This window comes from Rhinoraja longicauda, chromosome 17, assembly GCF_053455715.1.
Source record: "Rhinoraja longicauda isolate Sanriku21f chromosome 17, sRhiLon1.1, whole genome shotgun sequence".
Classification (NCBI taxonomy): Eukaryota; Metazoa; Chordata; class Chondrichthyes; order Rajiformes; family Arhynchobatidae; genus Rhinoraja; species Rhinoraja longicauda.
In genome coordinates, this window is record NC_135969.1 from 10,521,255 (window position 1) to 10,549,077 (window position 27,823).

General features: G+C 41.5%; 1 protein-coding gene across 9 annotated transcripts in view; it reads left to right on the top strand.

The window, feature by feature from the left end:
* LOC144601739 (tubulin tyrosine ligase 3-like) overlaps window positions 1–27,823 on the top strand; it is a 72,004-nt gene that overhangs the window by 11,744 nt on the left and 32,437 nt on the right. For 2 of the 9 annotated variants that reach the window (XM_078414072.1, XM_078414075.1), the window contains exons 2-9: window positions 4,296–4,451; window positions 5,374–5,467; window positions 9,457–9,520; window positions 11,946–12,006; window positions 17,833–17,942; window positions 20,225–20,408; window positions 21,170–21,228; window positions 22,735–22,854. In XM_078414072.1, the coding sequence (XP_078270198.1) occupies window positions 5,403–5,467; window positions 9,457–9,520; window positions 11,946–12,006; window positions 17,833–17,942; window positions 20,225–20,408; window positions 21,170–21,228; window positions 22,735–22,854 (663 nt within the window). In that variant the 5' untranslated portion in view covers window positions 4,296–4,451; window positions 5,374–5,402. Of the gene's footprint in view, window positions 1–3,367; window positions 3,447–4,295; window positions 4,452–5,371; window positions 5,468–9,456; window positions 9,521–9,779; window positions 9,818–11,945; window positions 12,007–13,501; window positions 13,510–17,832; window positions 17,943–20,224; window positions 20,409–21,169; window positions 21,229–22,734; window positions 22,855–27,823 lie in introns of those variants that run through there. The other 7 variants (XM_078414073.1, XM_078414078.1, XM_078414081.1 and 4 more) reach the window with 7 other exon arrangements.

The following is a 27,823-nucleotide window of genomic DNA, read 5'->3' on the forward strand; positions in this document are numbered from 1 at the left end:
CCAGCATTTTGTGTCTATCTTCAGGACATGCTTACCATTTCTCATTTGGACATAATTGGTATAATTTATAGCATAATTTTTGTCATAACAATTGCATAATTTAGCAGATGCTCGGCTTGCTCATCCAGTTTCCCTTCCGGAGCATGGCCCACCCACAGCCGCGTTGTTTGATTTAGTTGTCTTCTGCCTTTCTTAATCAGAAAGGTTATGTCATTATCAAGGCACTGTTTCCTGGGCAGTGATTGGCTCTGTTGAGATTGGTGAGGAAGATGCCATAGAGGGAGTACAGAGAAGGTTCACCAGATTGATTCCTGGGATGGCAGGACTTTCATATGAAGAAAGACTGGATAGACTTGGCTTGTACTCGCTGGAATTTAGAAGATTGAGGGGGGATCTTATAGAAACTTACAAAATTCTTAAGGGGTTCACAGGCTAGATGCAGGAAGATTGTTCCCGATGTTGGGGAAGTCGAGAACAAGGGATCACAGTTTAAGGATAAGGGGGAAGTCTTTTAGGACCGAGATGAGAAAGTTTTTTTTCACACAGAGAGTGGTGAATCTGTGGAATTCTCTGCCACAGAAGGTAGTTGAGGCCAGTTCATTGGCTATATTTAAGAGGGAGTTAGATGTGGCCCTTGTGGCTAAAGGGATCAGGGGGTATGGAGAGAAGGCAGGTACGGGATACTGAGTTGGATGATCAGCCATGATCATATTGAATGGCGGTGCAGGCTCGAAGGGCCGAATGGCCTACTCCTGCACCTATTTTCTATGTTTCTATGTCCAAGATGTCAACTTCATACGTAGGTAGAGAAGTTGTCCATGTGTAACATCTTTTAACGTGAGATGACCGTTGCACACTAACTGGGAAGTTGGAGGAGGCCAGGATGGGGGCAGGATAGGGAAAAGATGGACTTTTGTTGAATTAATACCTCTGCAACTGCTCCAAAGGTTTGTCTTAGGGCTGGTAATTAAAGGATAAAGGGGAGAATTTGGGATAGGGGTTGAAGGGAGGAGTGATGGTGAGAAGATTGGATACTAGAGGGTCAGAAGAAATAGAGAGGAAGGGGTGTGTGGTGCAGGGCCTTACAGAGTAATGACTAGAGCCATTGGCATGGGGCTCGGCCCCATCCACACACACTGCAACGATTCTTCTCCCTAATCACCTCACCATGAGCCTGCTCATCCTTGATCTTCTCCTAGAGCGTTCCACTGTCTAACTTCCTCCCGTCCTCCTTCAGATCCCTTCCTCCAACTTGCATGCATCCTGCCCTTTGGTTCCCTCCTTCTTTGTCTGACTTAGGTACGCCCTTTTGAGCAGTTGCTAAGTAGAGTTCATTCAGCTAAGGTCTTTATTTCCCTAACTCTTTCCCTCATCCTGTGGCTGAACCTGGATCTCTGAAACACTCTGTTATAAATTTCCCTGGTATTCACAGATCAGGACATTCCAGAGCCCAGACAAGTAAACCACTGACTGTGAGTTCATTAACCACATGGCCATCTTTATATCTACATCGCCTTGGTGTGAGAAGCTGCTTCACAACCTTTTTGGTAGCATTTAGAAAAAGAATGTAAATACAAATCTTAAAAGGGACAAAATCTAATAAACATTAATGACAACTTTAAGAAGGTATTTCATCAGGTTCTCTCATGGGAGGCTGATCCAGAAGATTAAGTAGCATATAATGCTCAGTAACTGAGCAATTGGATTCAAAATTGGCTTGTTCATACAGACAGTGGATAGTACTGGTGGAGGGGTGTTATTCTGGTTGGAGGTTTGGGACCAGTGGTGTTGCACAAGGATCATTAATAGGATCTGAAGAAGGGTCTCGACCCGAAACGTCACTCGGAGTCTGAAGAGGGTCTCTTCCCAAAATACCACCCATTCCTTCTGTCCAGAGATGCCGCCTGTCCCGCTGAGCTACGTCAGCAGTTTGTGTCTATCTTCAGTTTAAACCAGCATCTGCAGTTCCTTCCTACACAGTAATAGGACCTCTGTTGTTTGTGATAATTATAAATGACTTGGGCAAAAACGTAGATGGGCTGATTAATAAGTTTGCAGACAACATAAAAATTGATGATGTTGTGGACAATGAAGAAGGTTGTCAAAGGATATATAGTAATGGGATTGACCAGTTGCAGATTTGGGCAGAGAAATGGCAAGTGAGGTATTGCACTTTGTGAAATCAAATTTAACAGGAAAGTATACAGTAAATTATTTTAAAAACTGCAGATAAATCGAAGGTAGACACAAAATGCTGGAGTAATTCGGCGGGTCAGGCAGCATGTCGGGAGAGAAGGAATGGATGACGTTTTGGGTCGAGACCCTCTGAAGAAGGATCGCGAACCTAAAACTTCACCCATTCCTTCTCTCCCGAGATGCTGCCTGACCCGCTGAGGTCTGGTCTACCCCAACAGCTGCTGACGACCTTCTATCGCTGCACCATAGAGAGCATCGTAACGCATGGCATCCCTGTGTGGTACCTCAGCTGCACGGAGGCAGAAAGGAAAGCTCTACAGCGGGTAGTCCATAGAGCTCAGAGGGCCATCGGAACACAGCTACCAGACTTGGAGGGCATCTACAACACACGATGCCTCAGAAAAGCCACCAGCATCCTCAAAGACTCTTCACACCCCTGCAACAGTCTGTTCGAACTCCTTCCATCGGGCAGACGATACAAGGCCTTCTACGCCCGCACCTCCAGACTCAGGAACAGTTTCATCCCCAGGGCCATAGCTGCTATGAACCGGTCCTGCTGAGCCGGATGGTCACAACGCATAGATCAACTTGCACTTTACCCTGTCTAAAACTGTTACAATTGTTTCGTTGGGTTGCTGTTGTCTAAATTACTTAAATTATTGCATCGTATGGGAGGCGCATTCCCAATCTCGTTATACCCCTGGGTACAATGACAATAAAGATATATTGTATTGTATTGTATTGTATTGAGTTGTCTACAGTAAATGATAGGATCTTTTTAGAGCTTTAATGTATAGAGGGGTTTGGGGTCAGAAGTCCGTTGCTCCCTAAAAGTGGCAACACGTAGATAAAGTAGCAAAGAAGACCAATGGCATGTTTGCCGAGATCAGTCGCAGTATTGAGTACAAGGGTCAGGAAATCATGCCCCAGCGTTACAAAAGATAAACGTAAAATGCTGGTTGAACTCAGCAGGTCATGCAGCATCCCTGGAGAAAATGGACAGATGACGTTTTGGGACAGGACCCTTCTTCCGGCTGCAGCTTTACAAAACTTTGGTCCAGAGTCAAGAGTGTTTTATATTAAAAAATAAATTCTTACTTGGTCAGGCCCCATTTGGAATATTGTGTGCAGTTCTGGTCGTCCTGTTACAGAAAGGACGTGGATGCTTTGGTGAGAGTGCCTGGATTAGAGAGAATTCGCTAAAAGGGAGATTGGACAACTTTGTTTTCTCTACACCATCGGAGGCTAAGGTAAGACTTGACAGGTTTATCTAATTATGAGAGACATAGATATGGCATAAATAGAGTCTGTCTTTCCCAGGGTGGAAATGTCAAAGACTAGAGTGCTTTAAAGTGAAAAGTGAACAATTTAAAGGAGACTACACCAAGTGGACCCGTTGGGTCCAAACGTTAAAGGAGATGTAGAGAGCAAGTTGTTTTTTTCACAGAGTATAGTGAGTGTCTGGTATGCACAGCCTTCCATAATCATGGCATGGAAGAGCATTTAAACAGGCACATGAACAAGCAGGATATTGGAGGGATATGGATCATGTGCAGGTAGATGGGGGTTAGTTGTATTTGTATCCATGGTCAGCACAGACCTAATGGGCCGAAGGGCCAGTTCCTGTGCTATTATGTTCTATATTCTATGATAAAAACATGGAATAAGCAAAAAGACAATCCAGAACAGAGGGATAATGGAAAGTCAACAATGGCCCAAAACAGGTTAAATTGTGGAGGCATCGCGGCAATCCCAAAAAGAACATGAAAAAACAGAAGTAGGAGCAGGCAGCCGCGACTGTTTAGCACGCAACAAACGCTTTTCACTGTACCTCGATACATATGACAATAAACTAAACTAAACTAAACTAAACTACATGGCTCTTCAAGCTACTCCACTAATCGATATGATCGTGGCTAATTCTCCATCTCAGTTCCAAAATGTCACTCCCTCCCCATTCCCGCCGATGCCTTTTACATTTGGAAAGGTGGCACTTTTACATGTATTATACATAATGAAACAGGATAGGAAATAATGTAACAAGATAGCACGCAAGAATACTGGAGGCAGCAAAACTGATACATTCAATCCTTTGTTAGTTGAACAGTAACTGCAGACAAACCTCCTGGAATCAACCTACAGGATGAAACTTCACGAGGATCTATTGGAGTCGGTGTTTGAAGAGCTTATCTTCTAGGCAAGTCTGAACGGAGGTTGCCTGCTGAGTAAATTTTCTGGCTAATTTCCAACCACAGGTAAAATTTCCTCTTTTCTTTTCATTGACATTGGTATTTTCTTTCCTCATTCCTTCCAGGAGGGGTGAAACTTTTCGGGAACAGACATTCATCAAGGCTGGTAGGGAATTCTCCTTTAGTCAAGGCAGTCATCATTTCACACTGGCCAATGAATATCAAATACTTAACACAAAAGGAAAATAAGGATATCAGCCAGGTCATGGTGTTAAACAAGCATCAATAACTCTGGGTAAAGCAATAGGAAGAAATGTATTAGGAAGCAGGTATAACCCAGATGGCCCCTTGATTCTGCTCCACCATTCAACAAGATAATTAACACAACATGGTGCCAGTGAGAGGTGACATTTTGCAAGCAGCAGACTGCAGTACACACAAACACATTCTGACCTCTTAAATTTTAAATCTGCAGCCACATCTACTGACTTGATTGTAACCACAATCTGTCTACCTACATTCAATAACCTTTTACCTCCTTGCTTATCATGAATCCATCTACTTATCTTAAAACGATATGCCAGGAGTCTGCTTTCACCACACTTTGTGAAAAGGTATTCCAAAGATTTGCAAGTCTCTGAGGGGAAAATAAATTACCTCACCTCAGTCAAAAAAGGATGACATGCATTTTTAGATGTCGACCCTGATTCCAGATTCTCCCACAAGAAACATCTTCACAATGTCCACCTTGTCATTCTGAGTTAACCAGTTTTGCGCTTCATTTCCAGGTTTTAATGTTGTTTCAGTTCTCCTATAATATTTCAGGATGAGTTTAAATTAAGTGTTTTAATTAAGCCGAAAGTAAAACTAAGAGGTTGACAGAGTCATGAAATTATTTTTATCAATTGTGATCTTTTTAAAAAAAATTAAGCTTTATCTCTGAAATAGTTTTCTAATTCTAAAAACGTAAATATTTTAATATTTTTAGACAGTACGCCAGTGAGGAGATGAAAGGAAATGCTGCGGCCATTTTGGACACCATCACCAGACACACACAAGCAAACCTTTCAAGAATCTAAAATGTGAGACTCGTTTTGGAAACAGTGTATGCTGACAATTTTACTGTTCTCAGAATGAAAAGAGAAATTGAACCAGGAGGTTGGAATGACAGAGTCACCACGGGGTACTGGGAGACTCCTTTAAGACTCCTTTAAGTTTCTTGAATTTCTTAAATTGAAAACAAAGACACAAAGTGCTGGAGTAATTCAGTGGGTCAGGCAGCAGTGGAGAACATCGATAGGTGAGGTTTTGGGTCAGGACCATTCTTCAGACTGATTGTGCGGTGGTGGGGGTAGAGAAAGCTGGAAGAGGGGCAGGGAAAAGACTGACAGGTCACAGGTTGATGCAGGTGAGGTGACGTTTTGATAGGCAGATTGTCGGACAAACGCCAGGGTTGAAAAGACACAGGGGGTGAGACAAAACGATTAAAGAGTTGAAAATTGTGAAAATCATAAGTGATAAGAGTAGAATTAAGCCAGTTGGCCCATCAAGTCCACTCCACCATTCAATCATGGCTGATCTATCTCTCCCTCCTAACCCCATTCTCCTGCCTTCTCCCCATAACCTCTAACACCCATACTAATCAAGAATCTATCTATCTCTACAAATATATCCACTGACTTTGCCTCCACATCCTTCTGTGGCAATGAATTCCACAGATTCACCACCCTCTGATTAAAGAAATTCCTCCTCATCGCCTTCCTAAAAGAACGTCCTTTAATTCTGAGGCTATGACCTCTAGTCCTAGACTCTCCCACTAGTGGAAACATGCTCTCCACATCCACTCTATCCTAGAAGCTAGAGAAAGAAATGCAGATGGAGATGGAGGGGAAGGGGAGGGGAGAAATAAGTGCAGGTTCAGGTGGGGCACTGGGCAGGGAGGGAGACAGGGGGAAGGAAGAAAAGAGATGGGGAGGGTTACGTAATTGCCAAAAATTGAAGAATTCAATGTTTAAACCACTGAGTTGTAAGCTACAAAAGCGGAATATGAGGTGTTGTTCCTCCAGTTTGCATGTGGCCTCATTCTGGCAAAGGAGGAGGGCAGGACAGAAAGGTCAGTATGAGAAATGGAAGAGGAGTTCAAATGGTTAGCAACTGGGAGATCCAGTAGTCCTTAGCGACCGGTGCTGGTATAGTCAATTGAGTTTGCTTATTGGACCGATACTGTATGTCATTCTGCTTTTAATTGAAAGAATCTTCTATCAATGGCGATAATTGAAATTGATACTGAGCTGTGTCCTCTCCATTCCCTGCCCCCTCCACTCTGCCTCTCGCACATGCCTGGTTTTAATTGCCATAGCCTCGGCCTGAAATTTTGAAATGACCTCTCCCGACTTCACATTTTTCTTTATTGCCTTATTGTTCTTTAAAACTTTTATTGTTGACAAGCTTTTGGCAACATATCCTCATGTTTCATTGTGTGTCTCAGTGTCAAAACATTTGTTAGATGATGTTCATGCAAAGAATCTTGGATGCTATACAACACCAAAGGCACTTCCAAAAGGATAGCAGATATCTCAAATAAATAGGGGTTTTGCTGCTGACTTAGTGGATATCAACACCTTTTTAACAGTGTGAAATTGTAAAGTAAGAGTTAATAACAGGCACATATCCATGTTTATCCACTTGCGTTATGGTGTCATCAATGTTTTCAGTCCAATGTTTTCAATCCTGCTCCATCCCATCCCAGGATCACAGCCAGGAAGGTTTAACAATTAAATCCTGTACCACCACCTCATAAAAGGACCAATAGGTATTTAATAAGGACAGCACAAAGCTGTTGGAGGTTAATCACAATTCTCTGATGGCACTAAATCCCAGAGGGATGATTCCCTACTAAACATACGTAACTTTTGGACCTGGTGTTTAAAATATATTAAGCTGGTTTCCTTGCTTGAGAAGATTTGAAACTGATGTTTAAATGCGGATACAAAGTGCTGGAGTAACTCAGCCAGTCAGGCTGCATCTCTAGAGCCTGTGAATAAAGGGTGACCGCTCACGGATAAAGGAGGGAATTTGTGCTTGGAGTCAGGTGATATATATATATATATAAAACATAAGCATAAACATAGGTGGGTTGGTTAGTTAGTGTGCAGATGGCACCAAAATTGTTGGAGTCACTGACTGTGAGGAAGGCAGTCAAAGTACACAGAGGGATATAGATCAGCTACAGAAATGGGTAGAAAAATGGCAGATGGAGATTAATCTGAGCAAGTGTGAGGTGTTGCACTCTGGAAGGTCAAATATAAGATGAAAATATACAATTAATTGCAAGACCTTTAATAGCACTGGGGGTCTCTTCATAACTCTTTAAAAATGGCAACATGAGTAGATAGAGTGATAAAGAATGCGCCTGTGGCATTGAGTACAAGAGTCAGGAAGTCATGATGCAGCTTTATAGGACTTTGGTTAAAACACATATATTGTCATAAATTCTGGGCCCATATCTAGACATTTAGGGAAGAAGCAAGATGGAAAGAGAGTGGGGGAATAATTAATGTGAAGCCGGGTTTTGAAGTGAGGAAGAAGTGATGGGAGATAGACACAAAATGCTGGAGAAACTCAGCGGGATAGGCAGCATCTCTGGAGAGAAGGAATGGGTGTTGTTTCGGGTTGAGGCCCTTAATCAAACTAAAACTCATGGGAAAGGGAAACGAGAGATATAGACAATGATCTACATCATTGTCTATATCTATATCTCTCGTTTCGCTTTCCCATGACTTTCAGTCTGAGGAAGGGTCTTGACACGAAATGTCACCCATTCCTTATCTCCAGAGATGCAGCCTGTCCCGCTGAGTTACTCCAGCATTTTGTGCCTATCTTCAGTTTAAAGCAGCATCTGCAGTTCCTTCCTACACAAGAAGTGAGAACATGATGGCTCCGATAAGTAGTAATTTATCCCAAAACTGTGTTGAGAATGACTGGAAATGTTCAAAGTCTATTATAAGCTTACTTACTGAGATGGGATGTGCTTAATTTCAACTTTCTAACATGCTGCTATTTAGATTGCAAACTGTGTCCATTTCTTTGCATGTAATTTTTGTCGTATTTTCACTTTGAACTGTGCTTTTTTTAGCACTTAACCAGAGCTGAGAATAATTTGGTATCATTCAAATTCGTCACAATAAATGCTACAGCACATCAGCAAACCACAGGCAAACTGGACCTTAACCTCGAGCCAAACATGGTCATAAGAGGCTGGTTATTTACTTCCCTCATCTCAGCTTCCTGAAACTAGTGTGACTCAGACTGTATTTTACTTCTGTATGACAAATCACTATATTCCCTTCCTCTCGCACAATGAGTCTCATTAAAGAGCAATAAGAAGGGGCATTCATACGATGCAACAAATAAGTCAGCAAATGAGAGAATTGTTTCACAAATTCTAATCCTCATTTCCCACATCTTGAAAGAGAAGAGCCTGCAAGCAGATCCGGGAGATAACCGAAACATAACAACCTTGAGGAAAGGAGACAAATTCAATTAGATAGCCCATGGGTGGGCAATACAGAAGATACTGTGTTTCTTCAACAATTTTTGCTGGGCTTCCATATACTCCTAATGGAGAGGATTCGATGTTCTTGCCATCCTGAGTGCTGTGGATTTTGAGTGATTTTGGATCAGGAGTTAAAATGTCTTTTAACTGTGTTATAGTAACTGTCTCATCTACCGCCACTTGCAGCTCATTCCATACGCATACCAACCTCTGTGTGAAAAGATTGCCCCACAGGTTACGATAAAATCTTTTCCCTCCCAACTTATACCTTTGTCCTCTGGTTCTTGATTTCCCGACTCTGTGTAAATTAGTACTTAATTTACCCAGATATGTTATTAATTATAAATCATTTATACAATTGTTGGTATATTTGACTCTCTCAGTCAACGTGATAATTCCTTCTAACTTGCTCAAGTAGTACTATCCCTGTCAGGCCAACCCTACACTAACTGAAGCTACATGAGTCACGAGGAACAAAACAGAATGTACTTATGGAACTCTTTATTCTTCAAACAGTGCCATGGCATCATTGTGCCTAGTTAACACATTGGAACTGGCAGAGGGATGCTTTAATCTTGAGGTCAGTGCCACAGAAAATGCAACAATTCCTTGTCTAGTACACAGAAACATTGTTTTTGGTAATGTGCTCAAGTCCTAATGTAGAACTCAGGTCTCGGACCTCCTGATCTTGAAGCAAGAGGATTATCAACAAACTCTGCCTGAATCACACACTTTTCTCTTCTACCATTATAAACAGATGTATGGTGCAGTCTGTTCACCTTTTGCACTCATTCATCCATTGACTTCGCTAGACGATTCAGGCAGAAACTTAATGTGGAACAATGAGGGCTGACACCCGAGATGGAACAGAGACAAGGTCTCAACCAGTTGAATTATATCCCCACCCCCTCTCTCTTTCCTGTATCCCACCCCCACCTTAATACATGTTCACAAAATGCTGGAGTAACTCAGCAGGTCAGGCAGCATCTCGGGAGAGAAGGAATGGGAGAAGTCCAACTTTAGATAGTTCCTCTGTCCCTCCCTTCCCCTCCTTCTTCCCAGATCTCCCTCGATCTTCCTGTCTCCATCTATATCCTTCCTTTGTCCCGCCCCCCTGACATCAGTCTGAAGAAGGGTCTCGACCCGAAACGTCACCCATTCCTTCTCTCCCGAGATGCTGCCTGACCTGCTGAGTTACTCCAGCATTTTGTGAATAAATCGATTTGTACCAGCATCTGCAGTTATTTTCTTATATTAATACATGTTCATTTCTCCTACTATCGCCACTCTGTCACCCTGCTTATTTACTCTGATTCGTACACATCTCCCATCTCCAAGTCCCTCATTTCCTCCTTATCCCCTAGTTCCACTCTTCACATTTATGTATCCTTCCTGGGCCCACACCTGCCTTTAGCCAACAGTCAGCGTATCAGGGAACCTCCTTGCCTGAGGTCATCTGCTGCCGGCCCCGATTTGTCCTGTTTTTTTCTTCGCATCCAGTTTCTTCTCCCAGTCTCCCTACTACTAGATAGAACGCAACAAAAGCTTTTCACTGTACCTCGGTTCCGACCAGAAACATCACCTATCCATTTTCCCCAGAGATGCTGCCTGACCCACTGAGTTACTCCAGCATTTTGTGTCTATCATCACCAATCTATGTTCTCCAACGATGCTGCCTAGCCCACTGAGTTACTCCAGTACATTATGTTTAAATCTTTTAAAATGTTACATTCCTAGAAAACTTATGAGTAAGTTATTATCTGGGAAACATTTCCTGCAAGTACCTTGAACAAATCTGAAGAAATGTACATCCATTACCACAAAGGGACCAAAACTATTCGATTTTAAGTGTTTAGGTAATCGAGATAATTTACTGCCAAAATCATAAAATGTTTGAATGTAATTATAGTAAAAATAAAAGATGTTGGATCAAGTCAGCATCTGTGGGAAGAGAAGCAGCGTTAATGTTCAGGTTAAAGACCCCATTGTCAGGGAGTGTAGGGCCCATGAACACTCCATGGGTGTAGGGCCCATGGAGTGTAATGGCAATATGGATAGGACATAGGGAATATGTTCAGGCCAGCTTTCCCTCTGCATAATTGTTAATTAAGTTATTTGGTCAATGTGTTAATGGAAGCATGTGTTAATGAGTTTGAGAGAGAGAGAGAACATGAACCATTGTGTAGGAAAAAACAGCAGATGCTGATTTAAACCGAAGATAGACACAAAGCTGCAGTGGGTCAAGCAGCATCTCTGGAGAAAAGGAATAGGTGACGTTTTGGGTTGAGACCCTTCAGACTGAGAGTCAGGGGAAAGGGAAACAAGAGATGTAGATGGTGATATAGAGAGATATAGAACAAATGATTGAAAGATATGCAAAAAAGTAACGATGATCAAGGATGCTGGCCATTGTTATCTGTGGGCTTGGTTGCACCATTGTTCTTTAAACCGATGGAATGCAGGCAGTTAGAGAGTGGGGAACTTAAACAAAGGAAAGTAAATATTGTAAAATGCAAAGTTCAGGACATGCCCTTCCCCAGAGACCCGCTGAGTTACTCCAACATTTTGTGTCTTTCCCAGCAGGTCAAGTTGTGTTAAAAGTAAAACTAAGCAAAGATCTAAGGATAACCTGGCCCATCCTGATGTAGAGAAAGTGAGTTATTGAAGTTGTGGTGTTCGATTATGAGGATAGATTTGATTTCATCAGTGGTGAAATAATTAATTGAAAGCTGAATGTACAAATATTAAATAGGTTTGCAATATAATCATAACAATTAATAAAATAATATTTGGAGCACTACCCAAGTATTTATATATTGAAAGAGGAATTTTAAAGTACTTAGATCTTTCAGGGGAAAAAACACAATTACATTTAAGGAGCCTTAGTTATTTTTTGGCTAAAGGCAAAACTTTGAATGCTACAAGAATATGCATTTTAATGCAATCTAACTGCTGTTAGGATAAGTTCATTATTGTAACTAACTGTTATGTTACTCTTACAACAGAGCAAAGATACCTGCAGGACCAAGAACAAAATGGCTGGTGGCAGTTGCCCCAAGGGCAATGGTAAGATGTAAAGCATTGTGGAATTCTTGCTTTAGATTTTATTTCAGTCAGAGGGTGGTGAATCTGTGGAATTCTTTGCCACAGAAGGCTGTGGAGGCCGTCAATGGATATTTTTAAGGCAGAGATAGATAGATTCTTGATTAGTACGTGTGTCAAAGGTTATGGGGAGAAGGCAGGAGAATGGGCTTAGGTGGGAGAGATAGATCAGCCATGGTTGAATGGCGGAGTTGACGTGGGGCCGAATGGCCTAATTCTGCTCCTATCACTTATCACCTCATGACCTTATGTTGCAGTGCATGTATTGTCACTCTCCATATTTATATTACATTGTTTTTTTCTTTGGAGAGAAATGTTTACCCACTATTTTGCCAACTCTACCATCAACCCATTTTCAGTAATAATGACAGCTTTCCATAAGCACTAGTGACAGCTGAAGAAGGCACAAAGTGCTGGAGTAACTCAGTGGATTAGGCAGAGACTGGATGACTCGCTAAGTTACTCTAGCACTTTGGTTTTTTTTCGTAAACCAGCATCTGCAGTTTCTTCTGTCAACCAGTGACAGCTGTGTAGATTTTAATTACATCGTCTAAAAAAGCAATCATGAAACCAATAAGCAGAATACTGCTTTATTAAGAAATGTATCAGATGAGGATTTGATCAGGATAAAGTTTCCACAGCTGACTAATCCAGTATGTGTGCTTATTGGACATGAGCCAGGGAATTGGTTGCTTGTACCAGTATTCAATGTGGCTGCTAATGTTATATTCCAAAAAGAGTTTCCAACTGGATCCACTTCATATTGACATAATGACAAATTAAATGTAAACAGACTGCTAATTGCAATCTACTACTACTCCTCCAATCCATTGCCTATTCTTTTTCTCCAGAGGTGCTGACTGACCCGCTGAGTTACTCCAGCACTTTGTGTCCATCTTTGGTATAAATCAGCATCTGCAGTTCCTTGTTTCTGCAATCTATTAATTTTTCTTTATAAATAGAGAACAGGGACAAATAAAGGATGTAGTTTAGTGCTGGCCACACATAAATATTTAGTGGACAGTCAGAACAGAGACACAACTCACCTTTGCTGTCCATTCTGGTGCCATTTGTTATGAGCCACTATACAGAAACAATAGTGTGATTATTCTTGCACCAAATATAATAGGATGCACACTTATACTAATAAAAAGTAAATTCTGATTAGGTCATGGCACAGGTTTCAAATATGTCTGCCAAAATAATATACTTCTCTCAACCCACATAAATAAAAATCTCCTGCCAGTAAGTACTACAGATCAAAAAGTCAGAGGAATGATGATTTATTCCTCTCTAGCTGATTTAGAATTCATAGAATTAGGAACCCATGGTATAATTAGATTTTCTCTTTTGTTGACCCAGTTTCTGAGAAACAGGATGAATCAGTTCAGAGTATGGAAGGAATCAGATTGAAACAGAATATAAAATCCCAATACTATGAAGCCAAAAAGATAACCAAGTCATCAGGTGAGAAAAGAAAATTGATTTTGATGAGAATGGTTTTACTAAGTTTGCACAGGCAGCATCTCTGCAGAGAAGGAATGGCTGACGTTTCAGGTCAAGACCCACTCCAGCGATGTTGCCTGTCCCGGTAAGTTACTCCAGCATTTTGTGTCTACCGGAGTGACTTTCATATGAAGAAAGACTGGATAGACTCGGCTTGTACTCGCTGGAATTTAGAAGATTGAGGGGGGATCTTATAGAAACTTACAAAATTCTAAGGGGTTGGACAGGCTAGATGCAAGATGATAGTTCCCGATTATGGGGAAGTCCAGAACAAGGGGTCACAGTTTAAGGATAATGGGGAAGTCTTTTAGGACCGAGATGAGAAAGTTTTTTTTCACACAGAGAGTGGTGAATCTGTGGAATTCTCTGCCACAGAAGGTAGTTGAGGCCAGTTCATTGGCTATATTTAAGAGGGAGTTAGATGTGGCCCTTGTGGCTAAAGGGATCAGGGGGTATGGAGAGAAGGCAGGTACGGGATACTGAGTTGGATGATCAGCCATGATCATATTGAATGGCGGTGCAGGCTCGAAGGGCCGAATGGCCTACTCCTGCACCTATTTTCTATGTTTCTATGTTTCTCTGATGTGTTTCTGGGTGATATTAGAGGGAGGGTTTGATAGACAAACCGCTCCGCTGGATGCTGACCTCTGCAGCTGTCTAATCGCTGCACGAACGGCAGCTTCAAGTTTACAGTGGTCATCCATTGACATTCTGGACTGTAGCCACCGTCCGCACAAAGCAGCAACTCATTCACTCAAATGTTTATTTTTCTTTGGCATCGCCGACAATTCAAGAACGATTGAGAAAACCAAGAATAACTCATGGTTTGGGAAGTGCGACATATTCCCGCTTGTGGAGCAGCTCCGGTACAAGTTACAATGCAAAAGAAAATCGCCACGATCTCGCTCACTCACCGAAGCATAAAGCAATAAAACCTACAAGATCATCGGATTTTTTACAAATTAACCATAAATACACCTAATTAATAGTTTTGAAAGTATTTTCTTACCTCGAAGAAGCAAAACTGGAAAATACGGATGAAACGCAGGTCTGTATACACTCACCAGCTCAGCCGGCAAGAATGTTTAGCGCTCGTGACCTATGACCTGCGCATGCGTGGTCTAGATACCGAACTCGCTTATTGGCTTGATGGTAGGAAACAGAGGGTGATCGTGGTAGGTTGTTTTTTGGACTGGAAATCTGTGATTAGTGCAATGCCCATTGTTGTTTGTCATTTATATGAATGATTTTGATGAGAATGGTTTTACTAAGTTTGCACATGACACCAAAATAAATAATATAGTTTAGTTCAGTTCAGAGATGCAACGCTAAAACAGGCCCTTCGGCCCACCAAGTCCGCGCTGACCAGCGATCCCCGCACACTAACACTGTCCTACACACACTAGGGACAATTTACAATGTTACCAAAGCCAATTAACCTTCAAACATATATGTCTTTGGAGTGTGGGAGGAAACCGGATATCCCGAAGAAAACCCACGCGATCACTGGGAGAACGTACAAACTCCATTCAGACAGCACCCATAGACAGGATCGAACCCGGGTCTCTGGCGCTGTAAGGCAGCAACTCTATTGCTGTGACACCGTACTGCCTAAATGTCGTAGAAAGTGAAAAAGATTACCAAGAATAATGGCAGCATTTGATCAGCTTTGTAAGTGGGATGAGGAATGGCAAATGGAGTTAAATTCAGATGTGCAAGGTGTTACATTTTGGGAAATCTAACCAGGGTAGGACATTCACAGTGAACAGTAAGCCCCTGGGGAATGTGTTGAACAGAGGACCTAGGAGTATAGATACATGACTCCCTGAAAATGACATCACAGGTAGACAAGGTGGTGAAGATGAATTTTGGCAAGCTGTCTTCATCAGTAAGGGCATTGAGTATAGAAGTTGGGATGTTATGTGGCAGTTGTACAAGATATCGGAAAGGCCAAACGTGAAATATTGAAGGGCAGAGATCTAGCACAGGTGCACAGTTCCCTGAAAGTGGTGTCACGGATTAATAGGCTGTTAAAGATGGCTTTTCGTACGTTGGCCTTCATCAATCAGAGAATTGAGTATGGAAGTTGGGATGTTCTGTTACAGTTGTACAAGACATGCGTAAGGCCGCATTTAGAGTATTGTGTTCAGTTTTGATCACCTGTAGGAAAGACACATGAAGCTGAAAAAAGTGCAGAAACGATTCACAAGGATGCTGCCTGGACTTGAGGGACTGAGGTATATGGAGAGATTGGACAGGCCAGGTCGGAGTGCAGGAGAGATCATATCATCATATCATATCATATATATACAGCCGGAAACAGGCCTTTTTGGCCCTCCAAGTCCGTGCCGCCCAGCGATCCCCGTACATTAACACTATCCTACACCCACTAGGGACAATTTTTACATTTACCCAGCCAATTAACCTACAAACCTGTACGTCTTTGCAGTGTGGGAGGAAACCGAAGATCTCGGAGAAAACCCACACAGGTCACGGGGAGAACGTACAAACTCCTTACAGTGCAGCACCCGTAGTCAGGATCGAACCTGAGTCTCCGGCGCTGCATTCGCTGTAAAGCAGCAACTCTACCGCTGCGCTACCGTGCCGCCCTGATGATCTTAGATACATGTATGAAATCATGAGGGACTCGGATGGGGCAAATGCACTCAGTCTTTTTCCCAGGATTGGCAAATCAAGAACTAGCGGGCACAGGTTTAATGTGAGAGGAGAAAGATTTAATATCATGGCTAGGTTTTTGAGACAGAAGATGGTAACCATATTGGATGAGCTACCAGAGGAAGTGGTTCAGGCAGAACAATAGCAAAAGACATTCGGATAGGAAAGGTTAGAAGACCATAGGACAAACACGGGCAATTGGGACTAGCTTAATTGAGCATCTTGGTCAGCATGGGTGAGTTGGGCCAAAGGGCCTGTTTCCGTGCTGTTTTAATCTATGTCTCTCTAACCAGCATCAATGGAAGGAGAGACAGAGTTAAGATTTTAAGTCATTGATGTTTGTTCAGAAGTAATTCATGTTACCTATGTAGCTGACAATAATCTTTTGTTGTCCTTCTCGTACTGCATTTGCAGCAATCCCACATTGGCCACATACATTCATGCACTCCACACATTTCACTCTCATCGTCCGCACCAATATCATTCTCACATTACACATTTTATATCTGTATATTGGCAATCCCATTCACACTAGTTCAGCTTTGTCTTATAAATTTATTATCCTCAACAGTACTATTAACCAGAAATCTCATTTGTGCATCACGTGTCCCACTTCTTCCTTATTTGGAAGCATAGGTGAAGTGTCAGTGCAGATAAATTGCAGATGTTGTTTTGAGCATGGGCTAAAATATTGTTCCTTGAAATGGATATGCATGATCTTTTAAGTCGAGGTTTCCACGTGACCAAAGCCAAGAAACATTGTATCAGGATAAGGGACTGCCAATTGAGCACAGAGATAAAAAATTCTTTCAGTAAATTGGATGGTAAATCATTAGCTATCTCTACCTTAGAGGTTTGCAGATGTTAAATTGTTCAACATATTTAAACCGAGAATCAATAAAAGCATCAGAAGATACAGTGTCTGGTTAAGTAGGTGATACAACACAGAATCACCCATTTTCTCACTGACTGGTAGAGCGAGTTTAGTTTAGTTCAGAGAAACAGCATGGAAACAGGTCTTTCGGCCCACTGACTCTATATCAACCTTCGAATACTCATTTGTACGAGTTCCATTTTATCGCACTTTTACATCTACTCCCAAGATATATATCATTTGGAGGCCAATTAACCTACAAACCCACATGTCTTTGGGATGTGGGAAGAAGCCGGAGCACCCGGAGGAAACCCATGTGGACACAGGGAAAACATGCAAACTCCACACAGACAGCACCCGAGGTCATGATCGAACCCTGATCTGTTGCGCTGTGAGGCAGCAGCTCTACCAGTTGCACCACTGTGCCACCCTAATGTTCTGGGGACCGTTGGCATTTTCTTTTTCATTCTTAAGTGATATTTTATAGTCTTGCAGTTACTCTTGCAACTAGCCTTCACAATTCAATTTTTAATATATCTCACAAAGATAGTATAAAGTGTGACTGAAAACAGCTTAATGTGGCCGAGTTGTTATAAATTAACAGATATTTTGCAGTACATGTAGAAATTATTTTTGATTAATTATTCATAGAGGAATGTATAACTAATTCAAACAACTTGCTGGCACAATTGGAAGCAAATGTGTCTTAGAAGTATCTTTCTTTAATTCCACAGAGTCATGGGTTATAAAAGATATGAAATTCCACAGGTCTCAAGCAGTTGCACCAGAGGTAAAGTCTGACCGACTGAGAAACTGCAAACTCCTCGTGGAGAAAGCAATTAAGGTGAAAATGTTTATCAAACATTTAAAGCTGCTTTTTGTTCAGAGTAGAGCATTCATTAGCCTAAAGTAAAGGACCGGAGTCAGAGGATTTGTAGCGCGCATGGTTTCAGGTGCACATCTATGGAGCCCTTGCATGGTAGGTCATAAGGTCAAAGGGCTTGACGCACGACAAGTGTTCAAGTGTTCTGGAGGGCAAGCAAGCTTCCGGCATACACTCATCACACACGCAACACATACGTCCTGCTGAGTTACTCCAGCATTTTGTCTACCTTCGATTTAAACCAGCATCTGCACTTCTTTCCTACAAATTTTGTGTGTTGCACTGCAAAATCTCCTCAAGGTATGTCGACTTTGAAGAGGTTCTCCTCCTCTCTCCGACGAGAGCTCAGCAACATCCTCTCCCACTGCTCCCCCTCTGTGATTATTATTTTGTCAGGCTAAACCCTTGGCCATCCTTTTCTCCTTAACTTCATCCAGCCTGGCTACACTCCCTGTCTCCATTGTCTTCCAATTCCAGCATTTATGTGAGCTGATTTAAATCCCATCACCACTGGTATCCATAATCTTAAAGACTTTGCAGGAATATCTTTTGAAATGTAACCAGAGTCACTGCAATTGGTCTCCTGTGTACCAAAGCAAAGAAAAGGAACATGTAAAATATAAGTAAGCTCTTTTTCATTAAGCCCTAAGGAATGTGCTGGAGTAACTCAGCGGGTCAGTCAGCAACCCGGGAGAACATGGACAGGTGATGTTTTGAGCTGGATGTTTTGAACATGGACAGGTGATGTTCTTTCTATCAGTCTGAAGAAGGGTTCCAACCCGAAATGTCGCCTATCCACGTTCTTCAGGGATGCTAAGTGACCTGCTGTATTATTCTGGCATAGTGTCTTTTTCTGGTATAAACCAGCATCTGCAGTTCCTTGTTATTACAAGCCCCAAGGAACAGTGATTTGTGAGTTCTGCAGCTAGTATCTGGCTTATCATCTGTCATCAAAAGAGCATCTTACACTTAATTATCAGCTTCACCATAGAAAGAGGTCCCGAAGAACGCTACGACAAGTGGCACAAAATAACACAAGGACAAATTAGTCCACCCAATCAATGAGAAAGGGTAGGGAGAATGTAGGAAATAGGTTGCTGGGGGTTATGGAGAAAATACCAGAGCTCACAGCCAGAGCTCAGAACCAGAGCAGAGAGACCCATATTCCATAAGTCATTTCCAGAAAGGTGGAAACAAAATAGAAAAGTGGAATAAAAAAGGTCTGCTTCGCAAGGAGAGAAATATTGAGGAATATATCCTGTCTATTTTCAGCTATGAGATGAATTATTTACTTTGATACGAAGAATTAAAACAAAATCAGATTTATTTAGAACAATCTTGACATTCTGCTAAATATCACTGTAAAGAGTTACAAGACTGCTGATGCATAAAACATAGAAAATTAAAATGCCGTATATCCCTTTGGCCTTTATTTCTAAAAGGAAAAAGAAGAAAAACAGAATTTGAAACAAAATATAAAGAATAGTGAGAACACTCAGCAGTCAAGTAGCATTTCATAGAATCATAGAGGAATATAGCACCAAACAGGCCCTTTGGCCCATCATGTCCTGCCGATCATCAACAACCTAGCTATATTAATCTCATCTACAGTACTTCATTTATAGTATTTTATGCCTTGGCAATTCAAACGTTCATCCAGCCCTGTCTAATGTCTCTCTAACAATGACCAACATTGTATCTTCCATGGGGGACAGACTCTGCAGGAAAGTCTCTCCCATTTTCATTAGTTCTGGCTACCTCTAATTGCAGAAACTTGTCTTCTACAAGATTGAGGAAGTGTTGTGGATTATACTGGGGTGGTGAGATTGACATGGTTCAACAGGCAGTGCATGCATGTTGTGGTATGTAGCATGAGGTTTGCAGCTGTACTAAGTTTCAACTTTGTCATTTTCCTTGATTGGTTTTGGGAATCACAACATGGGACAGGGGCTGGTAAGAAATAGGTGGGACAAAGGTATGTGGAACTGGGTGGAGAAAGGGAGGAGGGGTTAAGAGACAGGGTGGTGGGTGATAAGGAAACATAATGAAAAAACAATGTGCAGATAGGCAGAGCCTTGTGATGGGGGAAGGGGACCAGGAAGATTTTCAATGTCATCTGTGAAGGCAAAGTTATGCTTGAGACTTGTTCGAATTTAGTTTGTTGTTTTCTATTGTACTTGGCGAAAATGTTGAAAGTAATTTTACTGAACAATAAATAATTGATCAACGTCCTCATTCCTTAGCTAAAAAAGATATTTACCGTCTTTGGACCATATCCATTAATCAGACAGTCTCTACGCCACAGAGGCTGGTTGGAGAAGAGGATGCCTAAACCGCCGAAAAATCCTCAGAAAAGGGAGAAGATAACGAATGTGGAAAATGATCTCGATGATGGAATTGGTGATTCTGATGGGTGTGATTCTGACGGTAGGCATAGTTTTAAATCCTAAACTGGGTGTGTATGTGCGTGTAGGTTCAGCTATTTACATTAATACAAATTTTAGTATATATTTCCTTTGTTTTGTACAACCTTGGGCTTTCACACAGCATTCTGTAAGTAAATGACATTAACAAGAAGATCTTCGCACCAACTCATGCAATTACCATGTGAATATTTCACACTTGATTCATTAACATGCAACCCAGTTACTCTGTGAAGTGTCATAAATATTTTTTTTAGGCACAGGACGATTAACACATTAGCAACCAACATGATGTAAACACAATGCAAAACCACAAAGCTTTACATATTCTATATCTCAATTATACATTTTGAGCATAATGTTCCTTGTAGGGATGCACAGTAGCTGGGGAGGGTTACTTTTGGTCAGGGAACCCAGAGTTTTGTCCCCAAGGTCTGGGAATCATGATAGTCATAGGAAAATCCACAAAACAAGATAAAAGAGGAGCTAACAGCGATAGTAAACTGTACACCTGAATCCCATTTCAGTAAATATATAACTCTACATCAGAATGTCTGACGAAGGGTCTTGACCCGAAACATCACCCATTCCTTCCCTCCAGAGATGCTGCCTGTCCCGCTGAGTTACTCCAGCTTTTTGTGCCTATCTTCGGTTTAAACCAGCATCTGCAGTTCCTTCCTGCACTCTCCGACAATTGATTTGTTCAAAATCCTAGAGTTTAAATGTGATTGACCTTAAGCTGTGATATTTTCTTTAACAATGCAGACAAAGCGGGTGATGAGAAAGACCTCTCTGATGATCCAGATAGCATCCATGACATTGTGGTTAGTGTTGTACAGTTATTAATCAATTCAAGTTTACTGTTAATAATATTTTTTTGAAGGAAGGAAGCATCTGGATAAAACCTGGCAATATAATGGTCAATTTCGAAGTGACTGCATCATTTAATGCAGTTTTAATAACAGCATGCATATAAAACCAAAAAAAAATTCAATTCAACAATGCTTCTTGGATTGGAGTGAACGACCAAAAACACGCAATGTATCAGTAAAGGTAGCCATCTTGGAATGGCTCAGACTGCAAGATAGAACTTCAGATAAATTACTACATACACAATTCTAGCTTGGTTTTAGGTTGCAAGTTAACTTGATGAAACGTTTTGTGCGAGCAGTTCTGTGCCACAGTAATTTTGGGAGTAATATTGAAGTGGAAGGCTGGATAGAGCTTAGGACATCAAAATTGTTTATAAGGAGGTAAAAGACAAATAAACTAAGTTTCATGCAAAGATACTAGAAGAACAAGATAGACTACTCAACCCTAAAAACCGTAATATGTCATGGCGCCATTTTAGTAGGCAGAAACTTGCAGAAACATTTAAAAAGAAAAAGAACAAAAAATCTGTGAATCGATAGATGAAATATATTCTGCATTTTAGTGGTATCATCACACATACTGTTCCCCCAAAACACTGATTACACTGCGAGAGGCATAGCGAACGGCGGGTTTTGCCTACTAAAATTGCTCCTTTGCGTACTACACTTCAGTATAGGCGATTTCAATGGAGTGGTCCATCTTGTTCCTCTAGTATCTTTGGTTTCATGGTCTTTATGAAAGGATACTGAAAGCAGAAAGGTTGCAATGAAAATTCATCTAGATGTTACCATGGTCAGAATCCTAATGGTTGATAGGATTTTATCACTAAATTGAGAAGTTGCAGTAACGAAGAACTAGGTGGCTTCTTTTCCATGAGAATAAAGAAGATTAAAATATACTGGGACAGGTGAAAAGGATGATCTTTGGGTATACTTAATTAAACTGGAGGGATCAAAAACAACATTTTACTGTAGTTGGAATTAGGAAAAGTTTGTTAAAAATCCTTTAATTCTTTAAAACAAACAACAAATAATTAGAAAGAAAAGGAGCTATAAATAATTGCAGAGAAATTTGCAGACCTAATGGGCTAGATGGCCTGTTTCTGTATTGAAAAATTCTATGACTAAGTAGAAAGAGACAGCAGAAGGGAGAACCATTGTTTTATTTGTGATAATTTTCAATGTCATGTATGAACATCTGTCATCTGTACCATTACTCAGTCTGAAGAAGGGTCTCGACCCGAAATGTCACCCATTCCTTCTCTCCCAAGATGCTGCCTGACCTGCTGAGTTACTCCAGCATTTTGTGAATAAATCGATTTGTACCAGCATCTGCAGTTATTTTCTTATACTACTCATTAATGTAATATGTGCCGTATCCTATGAAGAAATTGTGTTAGCCATTTACATTTGTACTCGTTATATTGAAATGTATATACATTTAATTTTATGTTGCAGTCTCGACTATTGAAGAATGAAATGCCACATTTTCTCTGGACAAATGGAATTGATGGGCAGAACCTGCAAAAAGATCAGATTTTCAACCATTTTTTGGGGGCTGGTTCCTTCACCACAAAGGTAGGCTATGCTTCATGGGACCTGCTCTTTCTTCACAAGGTGGACTCTTCAATATGTGGCAAGTGCTGTTTTGTTTCAAAGTAGAAAATCCATTACACAGAGGACTCCTTCATCACAAACACAGGCTCTCACTGCTGACTTCACAATAAATGTGTATTAAGATGAAGGCTTGCAAGGTAAGGCTCCTCATTATATTATCTCTCACTACTTTGTCAATAAACTATGATCGCTACTCTACGCGGTTTAATTTCTTCACCATGAAAGTCCGGTTCCAATTGTATTGCAGCTTGTTGCTTCGCCAATAAAGATAAGATGTGCTGAAGCGTTACATCAATGCAACAACATTTATCACAGTTATTTGAACATACTGTATGTAAGATTTAGCTCCTGATACTTATCATGGAGCATTCAAAGACTGGAGAGGAGAGGAAGGCAGGCCGCTCCTGTATTCACTCAAAAGGAGTGGGAACTCTACTTGAATGCTGGAGAGCCATAACACTCGTGATATCTTTCACAGACCCATGAGTTCCTGTTGAAGAGCCGTAGAGTCACAACCCTATCTCAGCAACAATCTACCACGGACTTTGTTCGGCTGCACTACATATTTTGGTTTGCACTATTGTGTTCTGGTTACCTCGTATTACTGATAATTTGTTGTAGCATTCATAGAAGCAGAGGGTGGAGGAAGGGTGTTTTTCAGACTAGAGGCGTGTGCCTCAGGGATCACCTGGGCCCATTGCTGTTTCTGGTTTATATTAACGATTTGGATGAGAATGCACAAGGCTTGATTAGTAAGTTTGCAGATTACACTAAAGCAGGTGGCATCACAGACAGTGAAGATGGCTATCAAACATTACAGTAGTATCTTGGTCAGCTGGGCAAGGGGGCTGAGAAATGGCTCTTGGAGTTGAATGCAGATAGGTGCGAGGAGTGGCATTTGAGAACTCAAAACTGGGCATGGCCTTCACAGTGAAAGATAGGGCCCTGGGGAGTTTGTAGAGCAGAGGAATCTAATAGTACAGGAACATAATTTCCTGAAAGGGACAATAGGGTGGTAAATAAGGCTTTTGATGCACTGGCCTTCATCAGTCAGGGTATTTGAGTACAGAATTTACAATTGCACAAGACATTGGTGAGGCCACCTTTGCAGTACTGTGTTCAGTTTTGCCCAACCTTCTGTAAGAAAGATGTATTTAAACTGGAAAGAGTGAGTGCAGTGAAGATTTATGAAGATGTTGCCAGGATTCGAGGGCCTGAGCTAAAGGGAGAGGTTGGGCAGGCTTGGATTTTATTCTTTGGAATGCAGGGGACTGAGGGATGACCTCTTTGAGGTGTATAAAATCACGAGGAGAATAGATAGAGTGAATGCACAGTCTTTTACCCAGGGGAGGGGAATCAAGAACCAGAAGACATAGGTTTAAGGTGAGAGGAGCAGCATTTAATAGGAACTTGAGGAGCATCATTTTCAGTCAGAGGGTGGTGAGTATATGGAATGAGCTGATAGAGGAGGTAGTTGAGGCAGGCATTGTAATAACAATTAAGAGTTACATGGACAGATGCATACATAGGAAAGGTTTAGAGGAATATAGGGCAAAGATGACTTAGATGAAGGGATTAAAAGTACCATTAGCAAATTTGCAGATGATACTAAGCTGGGGGGTAGTGTGAATTGTGAGGAAGATGCAATAAGGCTGCAGGGTGACTTGGACAGGTTGTGTGAGTGGGCGGATACATGGCAGATGCAGTTTAATGTAGATAAGTGTGAGGTTATTCACTTTGGAAGTAAGAATAGAAAGGCAGATTATTATCTGAATGGTGTCAAGTTAGGAAGAGGGGATGTTCAACGAGATCTGGGTGTCCTAGTGCATCAGTCACTGAAAGGAAGCATGCAGGTACAGCAGGCAGTGAAGAAAGCCAATGGAATGTTGGCCTTCGTAACAAGAGGAGTTGAGTATAGGAGCAAAGAGGTCCTTCTACAGTTGTACCGGGCCCTGGTGAGACCGCACCTGGAGTACTGTGTGCAGTTTTGGTCTCCAAATTTGAGGAAGGATATTCTTGCTATGGAGGGCGTGCAGCGTAGGTTCACTAGGTTGATTCCCGGAATGGCGGGACTGTCGTATGTTGAAAGGCTGGAGCAATTAGGCTTGTATACACTGGAATTTAAAAGGATGAGGGGGGATCTTATTGAAACATATAAGATAATTAGGGGATTGGACACATTAGAGGCAGGAAACATGTTCCCAATGTTGGGGGAGTCCAGAACAAGGGGCCACAGTTTAAGAATAAGGGGTAGGCCATTTAGAACGGAGATGAGGAAGAACTTTTTCAGTCAGAGAGTGGTGAAGGTGTGGAATTCTCTGCCTCAGAAGGCAGTGGAGGCCAGTTCATTGGATGCTTTCAAGAGAGAGCTGGATAGAGCTCTTAAGGATAGCGGAGTGAGGGGGTATGGGGAGAAGGCAGGAACGGGGTACTGATTGAGAAGAATCAGCCACGATCGCATTGAATGGCGGTGCTGGCTCGAAGGGCTGAATGGCCTACTCCTGCACCTATTGTCTATTGTCTATTGTCTATAATGAAACTAACTTAAATGGGGCATCTTGATCGGCAGGGATGAGTTGGGCTGAAGAGTATGTTTCCGTGCTGCACGACTGCATGACTCTATTCATTATTGTATATTTATTTGTTAAGTTGTTGCATTAATGTGCCTGTAAAGCTGCAGCGAGTAAGAATTTCATTGTTCACTTCCCTGTAGATATGAGAGTTCAACTCTCTTGACTTGCACAGCACATAAACGGATGCGTTGGCCATTTTCTGCATGCCATCCATGAAGCTTATCTATGCTTATCTCATTTCCCTGCATAATTTGCATGTGCCTCTCCCACATTCCTATCCACGCGCCCACCCGAATACCTTTTAAATACTCTCGCATTTCAGAAGCCCAAATCCAAGTAAATGAGTAATTAGGTAAGAAAGAGACAATTCCAATCTTGTAGCACACTATTTTCAGTGTTCTACAATGGCATTTTATAAAACACCCAATGAATAAATGCAATCATGTGCCTTGTGCACCAGTAATACAGCTGGAAGATTTTTGGCCAGAGTCTTCTGCACTTGTGTGATGCCTTTCACAGAGCCATGAGTTCCTGTTGTAATCCGTTCAAATAGAGCCCCAGATCACAACTCACTGTGTAAAGATATGTCTCCTTTGTCCATTAGTTCTTTTTATCATGATGGACAAAAAGTGCTAAAGTAACTCAGCAGGTCAGGCAGCATCACTGAAGAAAACGGATGGGTGACGTTTTGGGTCGGGACCCTTCTTCAGACATTGAAGTGTCTGAAGAAAGGTTCCAACCCGAAACGTCATCCGTCCTTTTTCTCCAGAGATGCTGCCTGACCTGCAAAGTTACTCCAGCACTTTGTGTCTATCTTCGATATAAACCAGCATCCGCAGTTCCTTTCTACACAGTTCATTTATCATGTTTTTCTCAATCCGTTCCCGAGGAATGCAGTCAGTGTTTGGACATTAAACCACTCTGAGTTCCTCTCTGGAGGCTGGAATGTAAGGAATTTTGGACGACATGTATCGACTGTCTCCATAGTCGACTTTTTCAAAATGCTATGCTGAAGTCTTGGGGACCAACAGCACTTCAGTTCCTATACTTTCTCCGGTACTAATTTTTTTTAGCAATGCTAATTTATTTGTATCCCCATTGACTCTTGGACTCTCCACTAATTCCGGGTGTTCTTCTGTGTTTCGTTCTGTGAGGACAAACAGAAAATACTTGTTTAAGTATTAGCTATTAAGAAAATACTCTCTGCCATTTCTTTTTCCACCAATGTCATTTTAGCTATAAGAACATATAAAATCCTTTTAAATTTCTACAGCAACATTTAAGGTTGGTTTTTATGTTCCTTTATAGTTTACTATAAATGTATTCTACATCCCTTACCTCATCAATGTCATTCTTCAGATGTTAGTAAATATTCATTTATTGTGGAAGCCAGTCCAATAGTGTGTAAGATGCTTTTGGATAGGTACATGAATGTGTAGAAATGGAAGAGCCTGGCGCATGTGCAGGCAGAAAAGATTAGTCTGACCAGGCATTAGGGTCGGCACTGACATTGTGGACCCTGGGGCTTGCTACTGTGCTGTTCTTTGTTCTATGTTCTACACTACCATAGATTTAATATATTTTCACAATCTACCATCCAGTCAACTCACACCATGCTTTCTTATTTCACAAAATGCTGGAGTAACTCAGCAGGTCAGGCAGCATCTCAGGAGAGAAGGAATGGGTGACGTTTCGGGTCGAGACCCATTCCTTCTCTCCTGAGATGCTGCCTGACCTGCTGAGTTACTCCAGCATTTTGTGAAATAAATACCTTCGATTTGTACTAGCATCTGCAGTTATTTTCTTACACTACCATGCTTTCTTAGCTTCCTTTATTCAGATTTTAGACACTAGTTTCAGATTGAACTAAATCACTTATATGTTTTATATAACATCCCCTGTCACACTGTGATCAGTCTTGCAAAGAGCATTTCACCCGCAGATTATCAAATTATACTTTATCCAATCCCAGATCTAAAATAGTCAAATCCCTCATTGGTTCTCAGGATATTGATCAAGAATAACATCACATATATTCCATGATTTCATCCTCCATACTGTTGCTTCTCTCTTGGTATCTGTGGTTTATACACCGATTAATATCCACATTATTATTGCATTATCCTTGTTACACGCACCTCTACATTCTGTGTTTTGACTATGCCACTATTTACAGGCCAATTTACAATTCCTACCACTATTTTCTTGCTTGCTGTTTTTAACTCCACTCAAACTTCTCTCTCTCCCCCACCTCTCCCTCTCTCCCCTCTCTCTCTCTATCCCCCTCTCTCTCTCTCCCCCCTTTCCCCTTCTCTCCCCTCTTTCTCTCTCCTCCTCTCTCCCCCCCTCTCTCTCCC